At 42.3% G+C, this 24,110-nt stretch overlaps 1 protein-coding gene across 3 annotated transcripts in view; it reads left to right on the forward strand.

Annotated features, from left to right (window-relative positions):
- TASP1 (taspase 1) overlaps positions 1 to 24,110 on the forward strand; it is a 274,050-nt gene that overhangs the window by 218,602 nt on the left and 31,338 nt on the right. Inside the window, exon 14 of one of the 3 annotated variants that reach the window (XM_067707465.1) lies at positions 21,240 to 21,335. The exons of 1 other annotated variant lie outside the window; for it this stretch is intronic. In XM_067707465.1, the coding sequence (XP_067563566.1) occupies positions 21,240 to 21,299 (60 nt within the window). In that variant the 3' untranslated portion in view covers positions 21,300 to 21,335. Of the gene's footprint in view, positions 1 to 19,175; positions 20,236 to 21,239; positions 21,336 to 24,110 lie in introns of those variants that run through there. One more of the 3 variants, XM_067707464.1, reaches the window with a different exon arrangement.

Consider the following 24,110-nt stretch of genomic DNA (forward strand, 5'->3'; position numbering starts at 1 on the left):
TTTACATAAAAAATTTGAACTTACATAAAATAGAAATTTTGAATAAAATTTTTATACAAGATTTAAATGTTTTAAGTTTTACATAAAGAGGTACAATTTTCTTCCTCCTGGCTTGTTTTCTCTCATAAGAGTAGATTTGGCCACACTGGGACCCACTTCCTACATGGCCATGATTAGTTGGAGCCAAGTGGTAGCCACCCTGTTTGGTGGGGCCTGGACATTCCATTCTGACAGTCCTACACCTGGCCTGTTTCACTTAGACAGGCATCGGAGACTGACCCGTGTTGTAGATTTTGAACGCTAAGCAAAGTCTATCTGCTGGAATACATTTTCATTCCAGTACCATTCATTCAAATAATATAGTTTCTGTCTTCTTTAAAGCCTTCATCTTGGAGCGTCCATTCTGTCTAATCCTAAGGATTAAAATTCTTCTCTGATGATTATTATGTATGATTTTTATGTCTTATAAGTAAAGCAGTGCTGTAAATTGGTGAAACTTTAACATTTTAGTAATAACTAATTGAGACATTTGGATATGGTTCAGCTACTCTCTCTATTTGCATTCTTTTCAAATACTTCTGGTGCAATAAGTGGTACGTATGGCGATTTACTTTTATGCTCTTGAGCTGTCATCACTGCACTGTACATGTTTGGACTACACTGTCTGCTGCAGTGTTGAAGGCATGAAAAGAAACTTAATTTAGAATGAGGGTTGTGTTAATGCTTCGCTATTAGGAGATGCTCAGGGTACTTGGAAACAGCTTTTTCTTCACTTGAAATAGAAAATTAATCGTATTTTGAATGTACCTCCTGTAACAGATGAAAACCCCAATAATCCCGATTTCTTCCATTGATAGGTCTTGTGGATATTATGGTAAAATTTTGAACAGTTAGAACCTGCTAACAGTTAGAACCTGCCCCGTTAAAAATGGAAGATCTTGGCAAAACAAGCTCTTACTAGGCAGTTAGTAATAAGCCCCAGTAGCCCCTGAATAAAACATGCTTCCAACCCAAATTTCTACAAATTTCCAAAGCCAGGTCAGACAGGAAGGACCCAGTCTTTAAGGTGATAACCTCTTAGGTACAACAAGTTCCTGAACCTCGCATTTATGTTTTTGTTCAGTAGGCCATACTTGGGGCAAAAAAGAAATAAATACAATCTATAAGTTTTTCACCATCAAAGATGACAAAAATTCATTTCTTCTTAACTTCAGTTAATCAGTATTAGAGCTAATCAGGGATTTATTACAGTGATTAGTAATGATTAACTGGGAAGGAAGCCTTGATTCTTTGGCTTTGAGATTTTAGCTACTAGAAAAAGTCAGTTTACTTAGGAGTACAGTTTTGATGAAACATAGCGGCTCATTTTTTAAAACGAAATATTTATTAAACAAATGCAATTGAGTGCCTATTATATTCAGGTACTTTCCTGGAAACATAATAGTGCACAAAAAAGCTAAGAATCTTTGTACTCCTGGCCTGACACACTAGTGGGGAAAATAATAACCAAGATAAATAAGGTGTATAGTATGTTTGTGATAAGTGCTAAAAAGAAACGTGAAGCTGGCAAGGATTTTAGGAAGTACGAGGGTTCCGATGTTAGGCAGGTCTCACTGAGAAAGTGACGTTTGAGTAAAGCCTTGGAAGATTTATGGGAGCAAGGCAAGAACGTCCCAGCATGGAGAACAGCAAGAGCAGAGGCCTTCAATCAGGAGTGAGTGTTCCGGGTGTGACGGAGGGACAGTGAGAAGGCTGGTCTTAGTGGGACAGAGTAAGCCATGGGGGACCAGGCCATGTGGGTTCTTACTGGTCACCGTCAGGATCTGGGCTCTTCCAAAGCCCCTGGAGGATAGTGAGCAGAGGAGTGACAATGTCTGGCTCACATTTTAAGAGGCGACTCCAGCTGCTGAAAGGGAGGCAGCGTGGACGGCCATTGCCACCCGTGAGTGACGATAATGAGTTGGACTAGAACGTTAGCTGGGCAGGCGGTGAGGGCCAGTTGGCTTCTGTGTCCATTTTAAGAGAGAGCCGACAGGAGCTGCCGATGGATTGGACAGAGGCACGGGGGAAAGAGAGAAGACAGCAATGAGAATGGAGTTGCCATTTACCAGTGGGGGGAAGAAGGTGAGGAGGGAGGAAGCAGGCTTGAGGGGAAGTAGAAAGAGCTCAGTTCTGGATGTGTTCATTTGGAGATGCCTGTTAGGCATTGAATGGAGACGGTCAGTGTGTGGTTGGATGTGTGTGTCAGGAGAGAGGACTAAGTTGAAGATGTGTATTTGGGAATCTCAGCATATAAATGCTTTTTTAAAATTACAAGGCTAGGTGTGATCACCCAAGAGAGGGACCACAGCCAGGAGAAAAGATTTCTGAGGAATTGCTGTGTTGATAAGTCAGAGAGGTGAAGAACCCAGCAAAGGAGACTGAGAAATGGCCGTAGAGGCTGGTGGAGAACCAGAGGAGAGTGGGGTCTTAGAAACCAAGGATAGAAAGTATTTCAAGGCCAAGAGAGCGATCAGTTTTATCAGATCCTGTACTCTGGGCCCATGAAGTTAGGTCTGAGGACAGACCACTGGATTTAGCATTCGGAAGTCATTGCTTACCTTGGTAAGAGCCGTTTCAGTGCAGCGGTCAAGGCAGAAACCTGAGTGGAGAGGGTTTAGAGAGAATGGAAGGAAAGAAGCTGTGGAAACAAGAATAGACAAGTCTTTTAAAGTATGTTGCTGTAAATGGAAGCAAAGAAATTAAGTGGCAGCTGGAGGAGGAGGTAGTTCTGGAGAGTTATTATTCTTTCCTCTTTCTCCAGTGGAACCAGATGCTTCACTTTATGTCCAGAACACTGCACAGATAATTTTCTACAAAATGAGTTGAGGAAAAGTGGCCCAACTCTTGAGTCCTGGGGTACCCCAACATTTAGTGGCTGGGGAGGTGAGGAACTGAGGTCTCAGTATTAGAGTAAAAGAGAAGGGAGGTTTCATCACACTCTCTATAGGAGTTTGGGTGCAGCTGGAATTGAAGGACGGCATCCGTTGACATTTGGGATGAGCTGGCTTACAGAGTCCGTGGGTTCCTTTATTGAAGAGTGTCTGAACTTCATGTGCTCCCATGCCTGTCTGGCTCTGAGAAAAGTGGGCTGGGGCTGACATTTGACCAGGCTCCTTTTTTTCAGAGAGCCTCTCCCAGGACCAGCAGAAGCCAGCCTGGGAAGCCTTGCCCTCTCTCGTCTCAACACCTTAATAGTTCTTTGGTGTCGCACGGGTCAGATCAATAAGAAGTCAGGAAGCAGATGGTTTTGACGAGGAGAACTTTCTTCAAAGAGTTTGTTGGCGGTTTTTATTTTTACCCCTCCCAAATTCCTCACTGACAGATCAACTGAAATTCTCAGGAAATAGTCCATTACACAAATAGTAGTTTCACTCTTTATGGTAGTTTCAACATTAGCCTTTCATTTCTTTTCAAATACAAGATGCTCTTTTCAAGCTATAGTAAAATCCATGTTATCTGGCAGCTTACCAACCAGAAGACTGTTACTGACATTTTGGGTTTTCACTCAGTACAAATCATCTGGATGCTGAGTCTTCCCCACCAGGTTCTCCAAGAAGGGGCCACCTGGTTGTCTTTACCAAGGAAATGGCAGCCCAGGGCTTACCATTACAGGAGCGAAGGTAAACCCCCGGCCTTCATGCTGCACATGGGCCTGCAGGACTCGACTAGATCTCCTCCTCTTAGCTTCACACCTCCCGCTCCCATTAGCCCCTCAGAAAGAAATATCTGAAATATGAAGTTCCTTATATAAGGTGGCGCAGCTACCAAGAGGTGGAGCCAAGATTCAAGCCAGACATTCTGAACTTCAAAACCAAAGCTTCTAACCATGTAGTTGTCAGGAGAGGCCTAAGCTGGAGGTGTTTATTTGGGAGTCTCCTCATATAGGTGCTTTTTATAAAACTACAGGACTGGATGAGATCACCAAGGAGTGACCACAGATGGGAGAAGAGGGGCCTGAGTCCCAGGTAACTCCCATGCATTTAGCGTGGCGGGACCTGCAAAGGGGACTGGGAAATTGTGGCCATAGAGGTTGAGGAGAAACAGATGACGGTGGGGTCCTGGAAGCCAAGGAAAGGAGGCGTTTCAAGGAGAAGATGGTGGTCGTCTTGATGCAACTGCTGGGTCCTGCGCGGACAGTACAGCTATTTTGTTCATTCTTTTCTTTGGCAGTGCTCAGGAGTGGCGTGGGAACACAGTCATGCCTCCCAGAATGGGTCTTGAACAGTTAGAAAGGACATAGATTAATTTCTCAATAGATTATGTTGCTGCATTAAACACTCACTAAATCACTCTGCTGCATAATTAAGAAAATACAGAAAAATGACAGGGAGAAAAAAAAAATGTAATCCTGGCCCTGAATGAATCCTTCTGGAATGCAGTGAACTGCCCCACTTTAACCACTGTTAACATTTTGATATAGTTCCTTCGGCGTCTGCAATTGCGATTTTTTTTTTACACAATTGAGATTGTTTGGACTACATGGAATGGCATATTTTGCTTTATTCTTTTTTAAAATCAATTTTTAATAGAAAAATAGTCATGTACCTCTTTGAACATTTGAGAAAAAAGGTAAAGAAAATTTTAGAAATCAGAGTAAAGACTATAAAAGGTCTCCACAGTCTCAGAATGCACCATAAACATGATTGTATCAGAGGTGTGTTTCCGTGTTGTCTGTATGACACGTCTACTGTCCCTCTCACTGCCTGCCTCCCTCCTTATCCAAAAGGTAGCCTAGGGACGGGCTTTGTTCCTGCAGAGATGGGGGTGCCAATCCTAGGGGCGAGGGTGGGGTGAAAATCCAGCCTCCTGGCCTCCACCCTCAGATACTCTGATGTACTGGGTCTCAGTAAATGGTCCTAACACCACTATCTAAGAGCTCCACTCTTAAGTTAGGCTGGGTCTAAAGAGAAGGTGATACAAGTCCTAGGACCAATTGGGATTTCAATTACTTCTTGGGGCTATTTTTAAAAAATCTATAACCTGAATTCTAGGAAAATTTACACATGTGAGGTTTTTGAAAAAAAATATGTAAACCGCATTTAGAGGGCCATTCTAATGCAAAACTATAAAGAATGTTAGAATTGGAAAGAACTCCCAATATAATTGAGGCGAATTTTTCATTTTCACCTACGAAGATGCTGAAGCCCAGAGATCTAGTGACCCCCAGTTCAGAGACTCTCCAGTCCGTCCGCAGCAGAATTAAGGCTCAAACCCAGTTCTCTGAATCCCAGAATCATCCTGAAATGTTTTGGTGAAATGTGTGGCAGTAGCTTTTCCGAGCAAGCCCTATTTCACCCTGAAAAATAAATTTGTGTCTCTTAACAGATTTAGAATTTGATTTAGAATCCTTCACGCTAAGGCTCTGTGGGAGTAAAGGGAGCCCTAAATTTGGAGTCCAAAGGCTTTCATTCAAGTCTCAGTTTTTCTACCTCCTCTGCGACCATAAGCAAACCACATAACCATTCTGAGCCTCCCCTTTTTTCCACCTGAAAAATAGGTATAGTATACCTCTGTCTAACTGAGAGGATATTTTGAAGCCATCTCATTGATGCAAAGGCACTATGGAAACTAAAGCATTATGCAAATGTAGGGGCTTCGTATTTTATTAAGATTTTACAAGGAACTAGTTTCACAAGGAACTGGCTTCCGCATCCTACAGAGACCTAATTGCCTTCAGAGCAAGATCCATGTGTGTTTCATTCTTCTGTCCCCTCATAATAAGTGCAGAATAAATACTTCTAAATAGTGGAGAGCTTTTATCACCTTTAGCAGAATGGAATATCCATGATAATTCTTCACGTGAGTGACGCTATAATAGGTACTGTGGGCTTGCCCTGTTTATGTGGATGCCTTCACGGGGCTTTTAAGATAAAAATAAGGGGCAGCGTTGTCTGATGTTGCCTCTGAAGTGTGGTGTCGTTGCATGGTAAAAGAAGTAACAAAAGTTGCTGAGAGACTGGAACAACATACTGTTCTCATCAGACCTCATTTTCGTCTTATTTTAAGGCTCCTTGGACATGATATTTCTATGTGAGAACAGTAGAACTTTCCCTTTATGTAGGCTTGTTTCAGGACTAACAACGAAATCTGCCATAATGCTGTCTTTGTGCTTTGTCCACATTTGCCAATGGTCTTTTATGGCATCCTTGTTCTAAATGTGGAAAACGAGGTAGGGGCGACATGGAGTAAAATGACTAACATATGGCATTAATTTTTCAATCTGTTGATATTTCTGATTTGTTGGGTTGAACTTGGGAATTACATCTTCGCATTGCTCTGGCCCATTTATTACTTTCAGTTGAAGACAATGATGGGATAGAAGTAAAACGCTTGTTTTTAGACTCATTCACAATGTATGCAAAAGCTAAAGAAGGTCAGTGTCAGAGAAGGTTAAACTTTGCGAGGCTCCTCTAGAGACCGTCTAACCCAGAGTCCTTGTTTTACAGCTCTGAGATTTTCACTGATTTGCCTGATATCACACAGGCTAAGGAAGTGAGCACCCAGATCTTTTGACCTGTAGTTAAATGGGGTTTTATTCTGTAAAATATACACATTATTCTGGATTATATTAAGCAGGTTCATGTGAAACTGTCAACTAGTTGAGTACATCTGCTTTCAGGATGAAGTCTGAAGACCAAACTCTATTTTTAGAGCAGTAAACTACATTCCAAGCTTTAATGCTGCACACAAAGAATGCTCAGAATATTCTTATTCACAAGTTGTGTCTCCTTGAAAGACAGCTCTTGAAAGCAGTGGGGAGGGAACTTCTGGGAAAAGGATGGGAGTTGGGGATAGTGTGTCTGGACTCAAGTCATTAAGGAAAAAAAAAGCCCATAGTAGATACAAAGCAATAAAAACCAACCAGACACACTTCCTCAGCACTTCTCTCTGGAATTGGTCATTTAAGGCCTATCACATTTGTGCCAGTAAAAGAAAGCAGAGAGTGACTGTTGTCACATCAGGTAAGAATTCACTGTGTAAGGGCACAAGGTGTGCTCAGCCAGCATGCCACCTCCAGCCCCAACTCTACACACCCCGAGTAGCACAGTGATGATGCAGAAGACAAGCTGAGCCTGCAGCTAAATGGATCTCTATTCTACAAAACATACACATCATTCTGGGTTGTTTTAAGGAAGTTCATGTGACACTGTTAATAGATTGAAAAATATAAGTTACCTAGGACTCAACAATTTGAAAAATAAGGCAGAATTAACAAGAGAAGGGAAAATGGTAGGGAAAGGAATATCTGTCTCTTCAGATATTTATGGTAAGTTGTAAGATTGAGTGTGAGACATTCTTGTCCCGCTCTCCAGGAGGGAAATTGCCCTGCAAAGAAGGTAGCCCTCCTGCTTTCCATATTCCTCTGAGCGCTGAATTCTGCAGTTTCATTCATGCGGCAGGACGCAGCAGACCTGCCAGGCACGCAGCCCACACCTGACCACTGTCGAGTTGCTGCTGCCCCCGACCATCTCTCTCTCAGAGAGGATAATGTGCATGTAGTTGTTGAGATGAATGAACAGATAATGTCACATCATATTATTTCTATATTTTGTGTCCATCCTGGGAAATACCTAGACTTTTATTTTCAGAGTTTTAAGGTTCACAATTTCAATATCACTTTGAGCGTTTAATTTATACAAATCTCTTCAAAAATTTGTAACAGGCTTACAAGCTATAATCAAAAACTACAAAACATGAAACTAAAAACTATAAAATGTCTAATTTGCCGTTTGCTCTTTCATTTCCCAAATCCTCATTAAAAAAAACAAAATCCTCTATTGGCTTAGCAAACATACAGAGCCCCTTCCATGGGCCAGGCTATCTTTTAGGTAAGGAGGGAACAGCAATGAACAGATAAAACTCCTCGCCCTCGTGGAGCTTTTGTCCCAGTGGAGGAGACAGGCAATGAATGGGATAAAGGAGCAAAATGGATAGCTGGTTAGATACGGTAAGGACACAGGAAACGTTGAGGCAGAGAGGGTGGTAGTAGTGAAATTCAGGTGAGTGGCCAGTGTAAACCTTCCCCAAAAGGCGGCTTTTGAGTAAAGATCTGGCAGAAATGAGCAAGTGAGCCACCTGGGCGTTGGATGGAAGAGCTTTCTGGGCAGTGAGAACAGCACGTGTAATGGCCTCGAGGCAGGAATGTGCTGCGTGGTTGAGGAACAGCAAGGAGGCCAAGTGGAGATGGAGAGGAATGAGCCAAAGGAAAGGCAGGAGGATTCCAGCCAGAGAATGAATGCAGCCCACAGCATACGGGGCACTGTCGGATTTTACTCTGTATCTATTATGGACTAAATTCTGTCCTTACCAAATTTTTGTCTTAAAGCCCTAACCCCCACTGTGATTATATTTGGGGATGGGGCCTTTGCAGAGGCGATTACGGTCGAATGAGGTCATAAGGACAGGGCCCTAATCCAATAGGACGTCTTTATAAGAAGAAATGCCAGGGGTTTGCACACACAGAGAACAGGCCATGTGATGACACTGGGGGAAGACAGCCATCTGTGAGCCACACAGAGAGGCCTCAGAAGAAACCAGCCCTACTGATGCCTTGATCTTGGACTTGCCAGCCTCCAGAACTGTGGGAAAATAATTTTGTTATGGAAACCCTAGCAGACTAATACGCTGTGCTAACCTTCAATTGTCTTTGAGAAGAGAACTTTCTGCTAAAGAGTAAAGCTGATCTTGAGCAAACTTAACTAGTTTAACTGACAACAATACTCATTTTGTGTCAGCCCAAAAGGAGCTACTCATCCTGCAGGTACTATATTTGACTTAAAACAGGTGAGCCTACAAATTAGTCATCCGAAACACAGCTAGCAAGTCAGTCCAGCCCATTTTTTTCATAGGGGCAGTTTAAAAGCAGCTCTCACAATTCTTTTATTTTTGTCTTTTAAACATAGAAGAGTTCGCCTTTGGCTGGTGTGAATGAAGAAGATGCTGTACCTCCTTCTTCCATCCCTATTTCTTCCCCAAACTGTGCTCCCTCTGTAATCTCTTACCATCTGCCTTCAAACAAAACTGCCTTCTTAACACCACAAGAAATGACGAGGGGGAGAGCATTTGGCTGCTTTTGAAGGTTTATTATTCTGAACCCTGAAAAGGAAGAAAAAGAATCAAGTGTTTACCCTTCCTTTCTTATATGCACTTTATCGTGGAATACCAAAAAGTTGAGAAAGTTCTTTATAGAAGAATTCCAGCTATTAATGTATTGACAGTGATAGAATTAGGAAACCACCTGTTGGTAACTCTTGAAATAATGGGGTCTAGGCAATGATTATCAGTGACTGCTAAAACTGAGCAGAAGCTTATTGCAAGGTTGACAGGCAAGGAGACAGGAAACACAACTTAAATTTGTCTCCCCATCTGGGATTCAGTCAAACTTTTATGAGTTAGGGGAGGAGGGTTGGTGTGCAGAAGCACTGGTGGGGCAGGTTTTTTATTTTTATTTTCACATCTTTACTGGAGTATAATTGCTTTACACTGGTGTGTTAGTTTCTGCTGTATAACAAAGTGAATCAGCTATACGTATACATATATCCCCATATCCCCTCCCTCTTGCGTCTCCCTCCCACCCTCCCTATCCCACCCCGCTAGATGGTCACAAAGCACCGAGTTCGTCTCCCTGTGCTATGCAGCAGCCTCCCACTAGCTATCCATTTTACATTTGGTAGTTATGTCAATGCTACTCTCTCACTTCGTCCCAGCTTCCGCTTCCGGTGGGGCAGGTTTTGATTGGAGGGCTTTGGAGCTTGGCCATTTATGGTAAGGTGTGGTAGATGGGCTTCAGCACCGGACCTTCCTGGACAGCAGACCCTTCACTTCTGAAAGGGCTCTGGAGTTCAGGTTCAGGTCAGGCCCTGGTCCTTTGGAGGGGGTCGGGGGAACAGGTTTGGTTCCAGGTTGCTTGAGGTGCACATCTCCTCTGCATGCTTCGGCTGCATGACTTGAGGTTTTGTTCTGTTGTCTCTGGAAAACAACTCAGTATCTTGTTAGAAACAGGATAGGCCCAGTCTGGACTGGTTCTATGGTTACAAAACCATTAGGCAAAGGTTGGTGGGAGGATCGGGCTGCCACCATCTGAACCCAATGGACCAATAATAGTAACCGCACTGAAAGATGATCACAGATGTTAGGGCCATCTGAGCACACACCATAGGCAGAACACAGCCCCACCAGTGGGAAATTATTGCCGAAAATGCCCTTCTAAAGAAGGTAGCTGCGACTTTACTCTGGTGAGGGAATGCAAGGGTTGCCAGATTTTTCAAGAGTATCTAGAAATCAAGATGCTTGTATGCAATTTCCCCATTTTGAAATATTTTCTATTAATATCTTTAGAAGTTGGAAACACTGTGTGGCTCAAACCAAGCAAACTTATCAGCTCTCCCTTAGGCCCAACACTGCTCTCCAGTCCTATTTGCTGTCCAGTGCCGTGGCCTCCAGAGAGCCTGCCCCACCTCCTTGATCCACATCCATGCTCTCTCTCTCTTGACTTCATTAGCATTTGTGGTTGGGTATCTGTGGTACTGTGATTTAGCATAAGAAGTACATATTTGTTCCTCCTCCAGGGTTCCTGACTCACAGCTCCCCAAACCCTTGGAATTTCCCAAGTGATAATAGCAATAGGAGCATCTTTTGCTATAATATTTGATCTCTAGTCCTCAGTTTCTGAAATCATTTCAGAGCCGTAAAGGTTAAATGGGTATCTTGTTACTCATAGCAAGCCCCTTTCAAGCACACCTGGGTTTATTTTAATGAGGTGACTTTTGGAAAACCCCAAGGTAACCTAAGCTTGGGGTCTGGTTACCAGGGGAACCAACCATGTGACTAGAGGGTTAGAAATTTCAGCCCCACCCCCTGACCTATGGGGAGGGGAGAGGGACTAGAGACTGAGTTCAGTCACCAATGACCAGTAATGTATTCAATCATACCTATGTAACAGCGCCTCCATAAAAATCCCCCGAAACACAAGGTTCAGAGGCCTTCTGAGATGGTGAACGTGTGGAGATTTGGGGAGTGGTGCCTTCAGAGAAGGCATGGAAACTCCAAGCCTCTTCCTACCTTCCTTGCCTATGCATCTCTTCTCTATCTGGCTGTTTCTAAATTATATCCTTTTATAATGTAAACTGTTTTCCTGAATTTCATGAGCTGCTCTAGCAAATTAATCAAACCTGAGGAGGGGGTGGTGGGAACCTCTCATTTATAGCCAATTTATAGCCATGGGCCAGAAGTGCAGGTGACAACCTGAACTTGCGATTGGTATCTGGCATTGTGGGGAGACAGTCTTGTGGGACTGAGCTCTTAACCTGTGGGCTCTATATCCTGGTAGATGGTGTCAGGCCTGAGTTAAATAGTAGGACACCCAATCAGTACCCACAGAGTTAATAGCTTGGTAGTGTTGGAAAACACATTGGAGTGTTATACCCTCTAAGTGTATGGTCACGTGCCTTTGTTAATGGTTTTCTAATCATCTCATATGGCCTTACTTGTCTTCCCAACAACATGACGTGTTCTTAGAAGGTAATTTGCCAGTATTCTACCACTTTGGTTTTCTCTGTAGCACCCAGGCACGCTGAGCTGATTGTTTTTGAGCCATCGAAGATTAATGATACAGCAAGCAGGTATATACAAAGCCCTTAGTAGTTAGCAAATACTCAGCAATTGTTAATTATTGTATCAGTGAGAGCAAAACAGCAGCATCAAAAATATTGGCCTAAAAATGTCCATTTTCTTCAACCTTACCTTTTAGCATGCAGCTAATTTTTCATTAAAATATCTCGTTCTATTTTTGAAGACTATCAAACATTTCAAATAGAATTACCCAATTCCGGGATATCAACTAATGTGTAATAGATATTGTGCTGCATAATGTTTTGTGCTATGGCTATGTGTTTGTTTGAATAATAAGAATCTAATGTGTTGACACATGCTTTCATTGCGTGCAGTATCTCATGTAGTCCTTGTCAACCTGATGACAAATGCTCTTACAGTAAGTCCCCTACATACGAATGAGTTCTGTTCCGAGAGCAAGTTTGTAAAGTCCACCTTGTTCTTAAGTCCAACAAAGTTAGCCTAGGTACCCAACTAACACAATCGGCTATATAGTACTGTACTATAATAGGTTTATAATACTTTTCACACAAATAACATTAAAAAAACACAAAAAATAAAACATTTTTAATCTTACAGTATGGTACCTTGAAAAGTACAGTAGTACAGTACAACAGCTGGCACACAGGGGCTGGCATCGAGTGAACAGGCAAGAAGAGGTGCTGACTGGAGGAGGGAGAGGAGGTGGGAGATGGTAGGGCTGAAGGATCGTCAGCAATAGGAGATGGAGGGCAAGCTGCAATTTCACTCATGCCTGACATTAGTGCCACAGGTTCTGGTTCCTTGCTGGATTCAATTCTATCTACCCTCTTGAAAAAACGATCCAGTGATGTCTGGGTAGTAGCTCTTTTTTTCTCGTCGTAGAAAACACAGAGGCACTGGATTGCATTCTGAACGGCTGCTGCAACCTTCTTGTACCATTCTACGTTCGGGTCCTGTGCCTCAAAAACTAACAGTGCCTCCTCGGATAAAGAAAATCCCCTTGCCATTTCCTGCATTGTGTATCTCTTTGGTTCGCCGGAAGCATTGCCACCAAACAACAGAGTTAGCCTATCCTTTGCTGCTTTATAGCCTGGCATCAGCTTTTCCTCCTTACTGATGTAACTTCGGTCTGGCATCCTCTTGCAGTACAGTCCTGTCTCATCCACATTAAAAACCTGCTCAGGTAGATACATGCCTTCATCAATAATTTCTCGAAGCGTTTCAGGAAATTCCCAGGCAGCTACCGGGCAGCTACTGTATCTGCACTTGCTGCCTCGCCACTTAGTTTTACGTTGTGAAGGTTGGCTCTAGCCTTGAACCGATGAAACCAGCCATGGTTGGCATTAAAAGATGTGCCCTCTGATTCTTCACCATGTTTCTTCTTCAAGTCTTTTAGCTTTCTCTTGAATCACCATTAAGCTGAGCGGGACTCGACACTGATGTGATCCTGCATCCGCACGCTGAGAAGTTTCTCCATCTCCTCCGTCACTTTTCCACGCTTCTTCGATATTATTGTTGGCATCATCGGCACAGCAGACTTCACATGTTTTATGATCTTGTCCTCATTCTTCAGAATCGTGCCGATGGTTGAATGATTCATGTTATAAGAACGAGCGACATCTACCATCTTTTCGCCTCGCTCCACTCTCTCAATTATTTTTACTTTTGTTTCCATTGTTATGTCTTGGTGCTTCTTAGCAGTATGAGCTACATCACCGCTGCTTTTACGCTTGATTCTGGACATCCTGGGCTTGAAATAAAGACACTGTACTACAGTACTCTATACAGTACTGTACAGTAAAGTACACAAAAACACAACCACTTGTAGAGGATGCACGCATGTGACAGTGTACGCCAGACGCATGAACTAACTTATGTAATTACATGCAAACACATGTGCGCATCTTTGAAAGTTCACAAGTTGAAGGTTCATATGTAGGGGACTTACTGTATAGCTATTTTAGAGGTGGGGTCCTGAGAAGTTAAGTAACCAGCAGAGGTTACATAGCTAGTAAGTGCAGAGGCCCGGATGGAATCGTTGTTAAAGATAACTCCAGCTGCTGTAACAAGCAAACCCCAGAATATATGTGTATAGTTGTTCAAATACAATAAGAAGCATGTTTCTCATTCACATAAAATACAAATTGGGGTTTCTGATTGGCAGAGGACTCTCTTCCAAATTATGATTCAGGGTCCCAAGCTCCTTACATCACCTAGGCCTCAGGTCATCAGAGAAAGTGCATGGAGAATGGTTTGTAAGATTTTCTGCTGGGCCTGGTAGTGGCACACATCACTTCAGTCCATCAGCCTGATTGCAGTCACATAGCCACATCTAACTGCAAAGAAGCCTGGGAAATGTAGTCCAGCATTGTGTCCAGGAAGAAGAGATGACCCAGAATTCAAGGTGCTCTGATCCTGTAACCCATGCACATAGCCCTTATGATAAACTGCCTTTGTAGATGAACTTTAGAATTGGACACTATATGTTGTATGCTACATGCACTTTCTTAGCCACTGATCAATGAAAAAACTGTTGTTTTTTTCTTTTTAAAGGCAGAAAACCAAACTCTCAGAATTATGAAACCAATGAATAAAATATTTCCAAGAGCTTTTTTTTTGAGCTGTGTCTGTCTAGATTTTATGTCCCTGACCCCACCAAAGGAGGATAATAACTTGTTTAAGAGAATCTTCCCTTGACTGTTGTGGCAGATCTCAAGCAACTCTCCCGCGAGTGGAAAGATGGATTAAAATATAACCACTAAATGAAGGCTTTGAGACTTTCAAAATTAAGTTGTGCGCTTATGGTTTTCCTGGAAACCACAAAAAGCAGTCACTAAGGTAGTCTCAAAAGATTTAAAGACACGAGTATGAAAGATAGGAAGTCTCAGCTACTACTTAGATTGTGATTAGGATATCAAGCAATTATATAATTTCTGTATTATTTTTTTCTTTCACTTTCTCATTTTGAAGTCTTCAGGCTAAATATGTTATTATGCAATGTATTTGGTTTTATAGAAAGATACAGCCCTAAGACTGTTGGCTTTGAATAGACAGTTTAATTTACAAGGTGATAGTTCTTCTAGGAGTGTTAACCTCAAGGATCTGTCCGGTCACTCAGGGAATTAGCAAGAAAGCAGAGAATTCTAACTCCAAGGCCATTGGGTTCCATTGGTTCGGCACTGTTAGCATCTGCAGAATCTAAGGCTCTATCTCCATTCTAAAAGCATAATCACTTGGAAAGTGGGAAAATGGAGTCAGTCCATACTTTTAAAAAATCTATTTAAAAATAATCTTTACTATAACAAACTAGTGTGATTGACTTTTTAACCAAACTGACTGGTCACACGAGTTAAAACACCTGAGATTCTTTGTACATAAACATAGCTCTGAAGGGTATACTTTAGTCACTTCTCCACTCAATGAGCATTTCCAGAGTGTGCCTTTGTGTCAGGCACTTTGACAGGTGCAGGGAATACAGAGGTGAGTGTATGACAAACTCCTGCCTCCAGCTGGCTTTCAATTACAGAGATTCAAAAATTCAAAACAAACCAAAACCCGGACAGTTACATCACAAGCTGTGAAATGCTCAGCTGGGAGCTGTAGGAGCTAGAAGGAGGGCTTCTAGATCTAGAGGAGGATCCAGTCAAGGACGTCTTTCCCGGGGAAAGAATCGAAAAGGATATTAGAGACACGGAATCCTCGTTAGAGAGGTGTATGGGTGAGGCATTCTGAAGGAATGGAGGGACAATACCCAAAATGCCGCTGCTCTGGCATCTACCATTTTCATGTGCTATTTCTCATTAGTTCCAAATTCCAATAAAAGTACACTGCTACTTAAATGGTTTTAAAGACACCTTGTTAAGGTCTTATGCTTGTAGGACACCCTAGAGTCTGCACAGTCCTTACACACCCAATATAAAATACTTTATTACACTTTTAAATGCTGGCATACAAGTTCATCGTAGACAGTGGTGAACTGTCCACAGACATTTTTAGGCTCAAGGAATTCAAACCCACTTCTCCAAAAGAACTTTTAGAGATAAACACTCATATAAAATATTCTCTTAAACAGCCCCCACTGTTTATAATATGATTTGATGCTCCATTGAAATTTCCACAGAAAGCTTCAAATACATCTTGGCTCAAACTTTTTCAGGCCAAGGTTACTTATTTTCCGATGAGTCAGAAGACCATGTTGATTGATGAAACTGGTGAAGTGTTGACATACATTTGGACGGTTAACCATTCTATTCCCCTCAACACCAAAATCATGCCAGTGTGTTTTGTAATTGCAAAATCCCCCTTGACTAGATGATAATTTAGGGAAGCAGTAATCCTGAGAAGTTAATCTTAACAACTTGTTTGTCTGGTTGAGCATTTCTGTCTTATGTAAACAGCTCAATTTATACAAATCTCAATGTATTTTTGAAGTATTTTGTCCATGTACCATTAATAAATATCTCAAGACCTTTGTCATCTTTTCCAGTTCTTTTTTCTTTTCCTTCCTAACTCTCCTTGACACTTTGTGGTTTACCTCAGTTTATTTAGATGTTTTTCTGTTGTAAACTTGGTGTGGGTAGGAATGTTAGAGGTAAGTTTGGATTGGCCATCTGTGTTTCTGTAAATCTCAGAGGATTGCTATCAAGTCCCCTGGTCTGTGGGACAGCAGTTTCTTCCTTCTAGTCCTGGGTCTTTTTCATGCTCAGCAGAAAAATCAGTTGCTTTAAGACTGACATTCCCCTGGGCAAGTTGCAGGCTGTCTGCTTGGACATATGGTCGCTCTTTGATCTTTTAACAATTAATTTATTCTCTGTTGCCTCTGGTGCCTGGACCACCAGGCCTGCCAGGAAGTCTCACTGGATTCTCTCTGAATCTCTGGGAAATGTGAGGGTCGAGTTTCCTGTGAGCTTCACTTTTAGGGACAGATATCTTAAGTAACCTGATTGGAAATTTTCAACCTATTTGTGAACAGAACCTGGTGTTAATATTTCTCCATTGGGGTCTGCACCATGGATTCATTCCTAGCTAACCCCTTCTCTTAATGCCATCTTATAGAATACCGTTCTGGACCAGGAAGAAAATGGTCATTTCTGCTTTCTTCTTTTTTTTTTTTTTTTAATTGTGCTAAAATATACATGACATAAAATTTACTGTTTTAACCATGTTGGGTGTACTGTGCAGTGGCATTTAGTACATTCACATTGTTGTGCAACCATCACCACCGTCCATCTCCAGAACTTTTCACCTTCTCAAACTGAGACTGTATGCCTATTTAGTAATGACCCCATAATTCTACCTACCCTCAGCCCCTGGCAACCGCCATTCTGCTTCCTGTCCTGTGAATTTGACTTCTAGGTACCTCATCTAAGTGGAATCATGCAGTATTTGTCCTTTTGTGTCTGGCTTATTTCATTGACCTTAGTCTTCAAAGTTGATCCATGTTGTACCATGTGTCAGAATGTCATTTCTTTTTAAAGCTGAATAACATACCACTGTATGTATAGACCATATTTTGTTTGTTTATCTGTTGATGAACATTTGGGCTGCTTCTACTTTTTGGCTATTGTGAATAATGCTGCTATGAGCATTGTGTACAAATATATGAGTCCCTGCTTTTACTTGTTTTGGGTATATACCCTGAAGTGGAATTGTTGGATCGTATGATAATCCTATGTTTAATTTTTTGAGGAACCACCATATTGTTTTCCACATTCTTGATCCCTGTCCTAGCCATGTGACTCTTTCATGGCTGAGGAGGGTGAGATGAGAGATGAGATAGACTAAGGGGCTTCTCCTCTCTCAGGGAAAAAAATTCTTTGACCTCATGTTAATGAATCCCTGAAAGAATAAAAGGGCCCCATCAACACTGAGCCCTGGGAGTTGTGGATCTGAGCATTTTGTGCCTGATGTGACAAGGGCTGCTGGGTAGCAGAATCAAACAACACGTCCTCTTCAAACTTCTCCCGCTAGGTCAATAAGACATCACAAGAAATGAAAGATCCACAAATGTGTCTTACTGTGGACTTCTCGGGTATAATATATCCGTACTTATAAGATGTAATAAGATGCACTAAACAGCCTTCAGATGCAATAACAAGGCCAGATTCTGGGACAGGGTGCCCAGAGGCATGAGCCTGGTGACGAAACTCAGTGATACTCACCTCCCAGGCGGTGCCACATGGACTGCCTTGCCCAGCTCTCCACCCCAAAGTTGACGGGCCTCCCTCCTGGAGGTTACAGGTGGCTTCCTGCCTTGCGCACAGAAACGCTAAGTACCCAGAGAACATTTTCTGTTCTCCAGAGCTTTCCAAATTGCTGACTTATGTCAGCTCCTCTAATAGGACAGTGCAGTGAGACCCAAGAACAGTCCCCACCGTCAAACTAAAGCCAGGTAGCTTACCTGTTGCTCCATCTAAAGCATATGCTTGCTTTATTTTTGGTTGTGTGAGAGGATGTCAGACCCACCCCAGGCTTGGCCGCCTCACCAGCTGCATCCAGCAAGTTCACTCTGGGACTTGAACTCCCTTGGGTTCAGTCCTCAGGAAAAGTTTGTGTGGAGAAGCAGAATCAGAGAGGATTACCTGAAGGATATACAGTCCCTCTGTTCTTCTTAGAAACTCCGACATTTATCTATCCCTGGATTAAGCCAGATCATCAAAAAAAGGAATTCCTGGCTGACGTGGTCCTGACCCCTTGTGGAAGAGCTTTTCCTGCTGGCCTCCTTTGAGTGATGCTGTAATGTTCAGCCCTACAAAACTCCTTGTTGTACAACCGCTGTCTTCACTCATCCACTATACACGGTACCTGCTGTGGGTGAAGCCCTACAAGAGGAATGGCTCCTTGGACTCTGTGCCGGGAATGGTTTTCTCCTTTGAGTGGTTGGTTTGTGTGATCCCGTTATACCATGTGGACCCCTGTCTGGTCTTGGCCACTGGGAAGCTCTGAGACAGGGCAGCAGTCTGCCTCCAGCACAGGGACAGAACTCAGGCTAGATTTTGTGTGTTAACTCATGCCTGTCTTTAACTTATTTTTGTAAGTTCTTATTTTTCTTTTTTTTTCATTGCCTCACTTGAGGTTGTTGAGTGATCTGATTTTTGTAAGCTATTTAAATCCTTTAAGGAGTCAATTGAAGGAATAAACATGAATCGGGTATTCTCAGTTGCTTTTAATGTTCAGAGGACAAAATGTATATCAACTGGTAGTTTTCAGGTAACTGGAATATGCTCAATACAGGTGGCCTTAAAACCACTCGTGTTCTGAGTGTGACTAAACTGTAAGCTCTGTGCTCCTGGGGGCCTGGGCTGTCCCGGTCTCTGTCTCCAGCTACCAGTGCTGTGCTTGGCAGGTAGTAGGTACTCAGTTAATATCCCCTGAGATTTGGACAAACAGGATCTGTCTGCACCTGAGTTACCCGCCAGCACAGCCTGTAGATGCTCAGAAGCAAAGAGAAGCCAAGATGCTCTGGTGTTTTCTCCGCCTTTGTCGCACGTCAGGGGGACACAGCTGGCACCTCTAACAGTCTTCCGTCTCCTCCTCTGCAGACTCACATTTCCAGACTCCCTCCCGGTGCGGTAGCCGGACAGTCCGTGGCGATTGAAGGTGGGGTCTGCCGCCTGGAGAGCCCAGTGAGCTGAACCTTCAGGCTGAACACAGAGCATCTGAGCGGCATTTCAGAACCCGAGCTTCGCAGGGTTTTAACCGAAGTTGGATGTTTTATCTTCCTCGTTTTATAATTCCTGTCACAGCCTCGTGCATCGCTCACGACACTAGTGCTGCTGTAGTTAGCGCTTGGTGACACGCGCGTCTTGGGCAGATGAGCGGGACTCTGTGTGTGTGCGTGCGTGCGTATGCGTGCGCCCTTGCGCACGTGCAGTGCATATGCTTGCTTCTCCTTCGATGAAATAGAAACTCCTCCTTATTGTGTAACCTCAGTCCAAGAATGATTAAATCATCTTCCCAAAATGTGTCTTTAACTGTTTACAAGTAAAACCTAAAGTTGCAGGGAACATTGTTGATTTCACGAAGAGGTACCAACTATCTTTGATATAACATGTCGGAACTGCAATCTACTTGTTGAAATGACTGACAGTGGCCATGCTCCATATGATAACAGTGCTAGTAACAAAGTGTTTTTATTTGTTAGCCAGTTTAAGTGGATCCTATGGTAACTTAAACTGTTGTTCTCATCCCTCATATGGGGCATTTTTCTTTAACAAAGAATGGTTTCAGTGAAACAATCTAGCAGAGAATTAAGGTCAGAACCTTTTTAAGTAATAGTCTTATTGATAAAGTTTGTACTTCTTTCCTCAAGCTTTTCTAAGCTTAAATACTGCATAGCTTCGAGCTGTGTGTACTATATTATGAAAGAATATGTGAAGAGAACATACAGTAATGCACAGTCCTTAATTTGTGTATAATGGAATGTTATTTACAATGTAACACTGTAAATAAGAAAGCAAAATTTATGGGAAAATTCAATATTATCTTTGTTTCTTGTTTAAATATATTTTTAAGATAAAGGAACAAAAATAAAAGAAACATATTACTGGGTATAGTGTGTGACTCCTCTTCTCAGACTAATAAATTATCTTTTGAATCGTAGATTGGAGAGCCGTTTTTTGTTTGTAAAAAGTTACTTCTTCCGGAAATCATACCTTTATGCCTCTTGCTGTGGTTCTGAGTATTCAAAATTCAGTTTCATCTCTATTTAATTAGGCTGGACACCAGCAAGATGAAAGACGAACTTAGTACATGATTGAATGGTCAATACAGAAGTCCCTAAAATTTTCATTGTACTTTGATAAAAAAATAGCCAAGGGAAGGCATAAGAACACTTTGCTTTGAGAAATGGTAGTGGCAGCTGAAAAGTCAATGGTTTCAGTTGATAAATGGCTTCTAAATGTTATATTTAGTGATTCTGGAGCCACATAAGAAAACCAAGACTTTCCTTTTGATTTTACATGTAAGAAGTAACTATTAAGAAGATACTAAAGATAGACTCGCTCAGGGGGAGGAAGTTCCCTGCACCATATAATCATGGCTCTGGGCGGTAACTGATAAAGCCCCAGATGAAATTATACACTTGACATCGATGTATGGGCAAATTATAAAGGAAAGACAACCAAAATGGAGTGGGTGTAAATATGAATGCTTTGGGAGTTGCTGACTTATATTCCTCGTACAGGCAATTACATTTGTCTCGCTGTGTTCTCGTAGACAGGTTGGTGCCGTGGTATCTGTTTCTCATTCTTAATGAGGCTGAGAACTTAGGAAGAGATGGGCTGGCTGGTGGGGAGCCTTTGGCTTCAAAAGCTTTCAAAGACCTGTTACCTGTTGGCAGGGTTTTTTCAGGAACTGGATTGGATCACATAAAACTATCAGGACACTTTGGAGTCTGAAAATCATCTGACCTATTTCACCAGGAATGCCATTTCTTTCATCTCCTTTTGACTTGATTCTGTTCATATTTAAAAGTTTGGGCTTGTTAAACACCCCTTTTATGAAGAGATTAAAATGGTCAGTATAAAAGAACACAGCCCCTCCAAAAACAGTTTGTTAGGACTTTAGTCTCCAATTTCTAATTTTTCTTTTTTTTCTAATTTAAGGAATATTATGAAACCAGGAGGAAAAACAAGTCGAAGGGTCATGGAGGCAAGAAATCTTAATTATAAGATCAGATGTTAAAGAAGAGATACTGGAACCAGAAGGTATTGACAGATAATAAAATCAACTTTGTTTCACACAAAAGTAGGAAAGATAGAAACAGATAAGAATGTAACCTCATTCCCTAGTCTGGCCTATATCACCAAGACTCTGAAGCTGTGTTTGAAGGTACCCACGTTTAATGTGGATGATCCTAACTATAGGCCTGTATTCTATTTCATTTTAAGGCCTGAGCGTTGGATGTTTGGTTCTCTTGGGTACAGTTAAGCCTGGCCTGGATGCCTCAAGGCTGTCACTGTGATCCTGCTCTGAGTTTGGAAACAGGGGTGTCTTCCGCACTTGGTAAGGAGGCGGAGGGTGTGTGCTCTACCCTAAGGAGTCCCTGTGCTGACTGACAGGTGTGGCAGCCTTGTCTGGGCTCTGTCCTCGCTTGTCACCTCTGCCACCTCTCACTGCTTCCTGTGTGTCTGCCTGTGGCGGGCCCTTTCTTATCGTCTAAATGCCTCTTCTAAATGTGAACTTTAATGCAGATGCCAACGTCTGTTAGAACTGTGTACGAAGAACATATAAACAAGCCCCTGATGCTAGTCTGAGATGCTTGTCTGTGAGCAAAATGGATGAGTTTTAGTTTATAGATGTAAGGACATCTCTTTTGGTTCCGCAAAAGCCTTTTGTGCCGAATTCTTTATCCTCTCCCATGTTTGAGAGTGGTGATGTTCATACCAGTTACCTGAAATAAGTAAGGTTACTCTGTTGTAACAGATGGAGGGTGTGAGGGAAGGAAGAAAGGAAGATTTAGAAAAGTACTGGAACTATTCTCATATCTTGAAATTATATTTCATTATTGTGAATTTTTAAAAATCTGGTCATGGTTATAAAAGCAATCCATGCTTATTACAAAAACAGAAAATAAAGAAAAGCAACAAAAAATTAACTCATAACCCCACTTCCCTAGAGACAAGAGTTATTAACACTTTAATAACTTGTAACCTTTACAAATAACCTTTAGCGTCTATTTTTTTTTTTTTTTCTTTTTTGGCCAAGCCACGAGGCTTGTGGGATCTAATTTCCCTGACCAGGGATCAAACTCATGCCCCCTGCAATGGAAGCGTGGAGTCTAAACCACTGGACCACCAGGGAAGTCCCTTAGCTTCTATTCTTAAAGACTCTTCTCATATATAAATTTTCTGTGCTTTTAACACAAAAATGGGATTGTATTGAACCCCCAAGTGGGGTTATATAACCTTCAGTTTTCACTTAATAATGTCATGGAAAGCTGTCCAAACCTATAGGGTTACACATACCTCATTTACTGCTTCCCCATACAATGCTGGTTTAGCTAATTCATATATGGATATCAATATATATATACATTTTATCCTGAAACTTTTATAAACTGATCACAGTACTGACAGTACATTTTCAGCATCCATTCTCTGAGGCCACAGGTCCATGCAATGAGCAGTTAGGTAAGGTCTTAGCCAACTCAGCAGGTGTCCTGGAACAGATCACTGTCATTGCCCATGGATCTTCTGTTTCACAGAGCCCCAGACAACTTTTACAGGCTCACATCTGCACCTCTGTGCCTGAGGACTTTCTCTGGAACCGTGGAAAGCTGCTCTGTCCCTGCACACAGTGGGCCAGAAGTCCAGGGAAACAGCACCCCCAGAAGCAGCTCTCAACAAGTGATGAACAGAAGTTGTTGTATAAATATACAAGGAGCTCCCTTGCTCCTTGGGTGGGGTAATTCTGAGGCAGGTGTTTCACACTGTTTTTGAGAGATTTTAAACTTCATTTGCCCCCAGTGGTCACTGACTTATAAACACACCTTGTACTGGCTTTCTTCCCTTCCCTGTACACTTCCCCACCCCCAACCTATGTTTCCTGGAATCATCTCCCAGATGCACTACTTGCTTTCGACTCCTTGTCTTAGGGTTGCTGCTGAGGAACTTGAAACTAAGCTACATTCTGTTCCATATGCTTTTCGTCATGAAGCCTCGGAGGGCCTTTATACTCTCTCCTGCGGAGGGTAGACTCACTGGTCTGCTAGTGCACCCGCTGCCAGCCCCTTACCCCGGGGACTCTCCTCCTGCCTGTGCTCCTCATGAGCTATCTTCATCCATAACATCTGGTGGACATTCTCCAGGTGATAAGGCTGGTAGTACCACGAAGGTGGAAGTTTATGACTAAGTCAGTGCTGACAGCCATCAGACCCCTGGGGGCAGAAGAAAGCTTTTAAGGAGGTGGGAATGAACAGAAGCTGAGCAGCAGCAGGTCGTCACAGGTTGATGGACACCTTAGGGGAAATGGCCTGGAATTGTGTTAATGGTAATTGGAAGAAACCATGGCCAAAGGTGTGTTATGACTTGAAGAGACCAAAGCAGTGTTGTCAGCATCCCTGTGTTGTGAACACATCTACATGTTGACCAGGCTATAACAACCTCACATGACACCTGTTTTCAGGAAGCCATCTCTCAAGCCTGGATATCCTTAACATAATTTTATGGTTAAATGTCTTTTTTTTAAATTGAGGTATAGTTGTTTTACAGTGTTGTGTTAGTTTCAGGTGTACAGCACGGTGATTCAGGTACACATATATTCTTTTACAGATTCTGTTCCCTTATAGGTTATTACAAAATACTGAGTATAGTTCCCTGTGCTATACAGTAGGTCCTTGTTTGTTATCTATTTTACATATAGTAGTGTGTATCTGTTCATCCCAAACTCCTAATTTATCCCTCACCTTCCTTTCCCCTTTGGTATATGATTAAATTTTTAAGCATTGCCTCCTAACATTTTTCCTAAACCAAAAT

Source organism: Pseudorca crassidens, chromosome 15, assembly GCF_039906515.1.
Source record: "Pseudorca crassidens isolate mPseCra1 chromosome 15, mPseCra1.hap1, whole genome shotgun sequence".
In the NCBI taxonomy this organism is placed as follows: Eukaryota; Metazoa; Chordata; class Mammalia; order Artiodactyla; family Delphinidae; genus Pseudorca; species Pseudorca crassidens.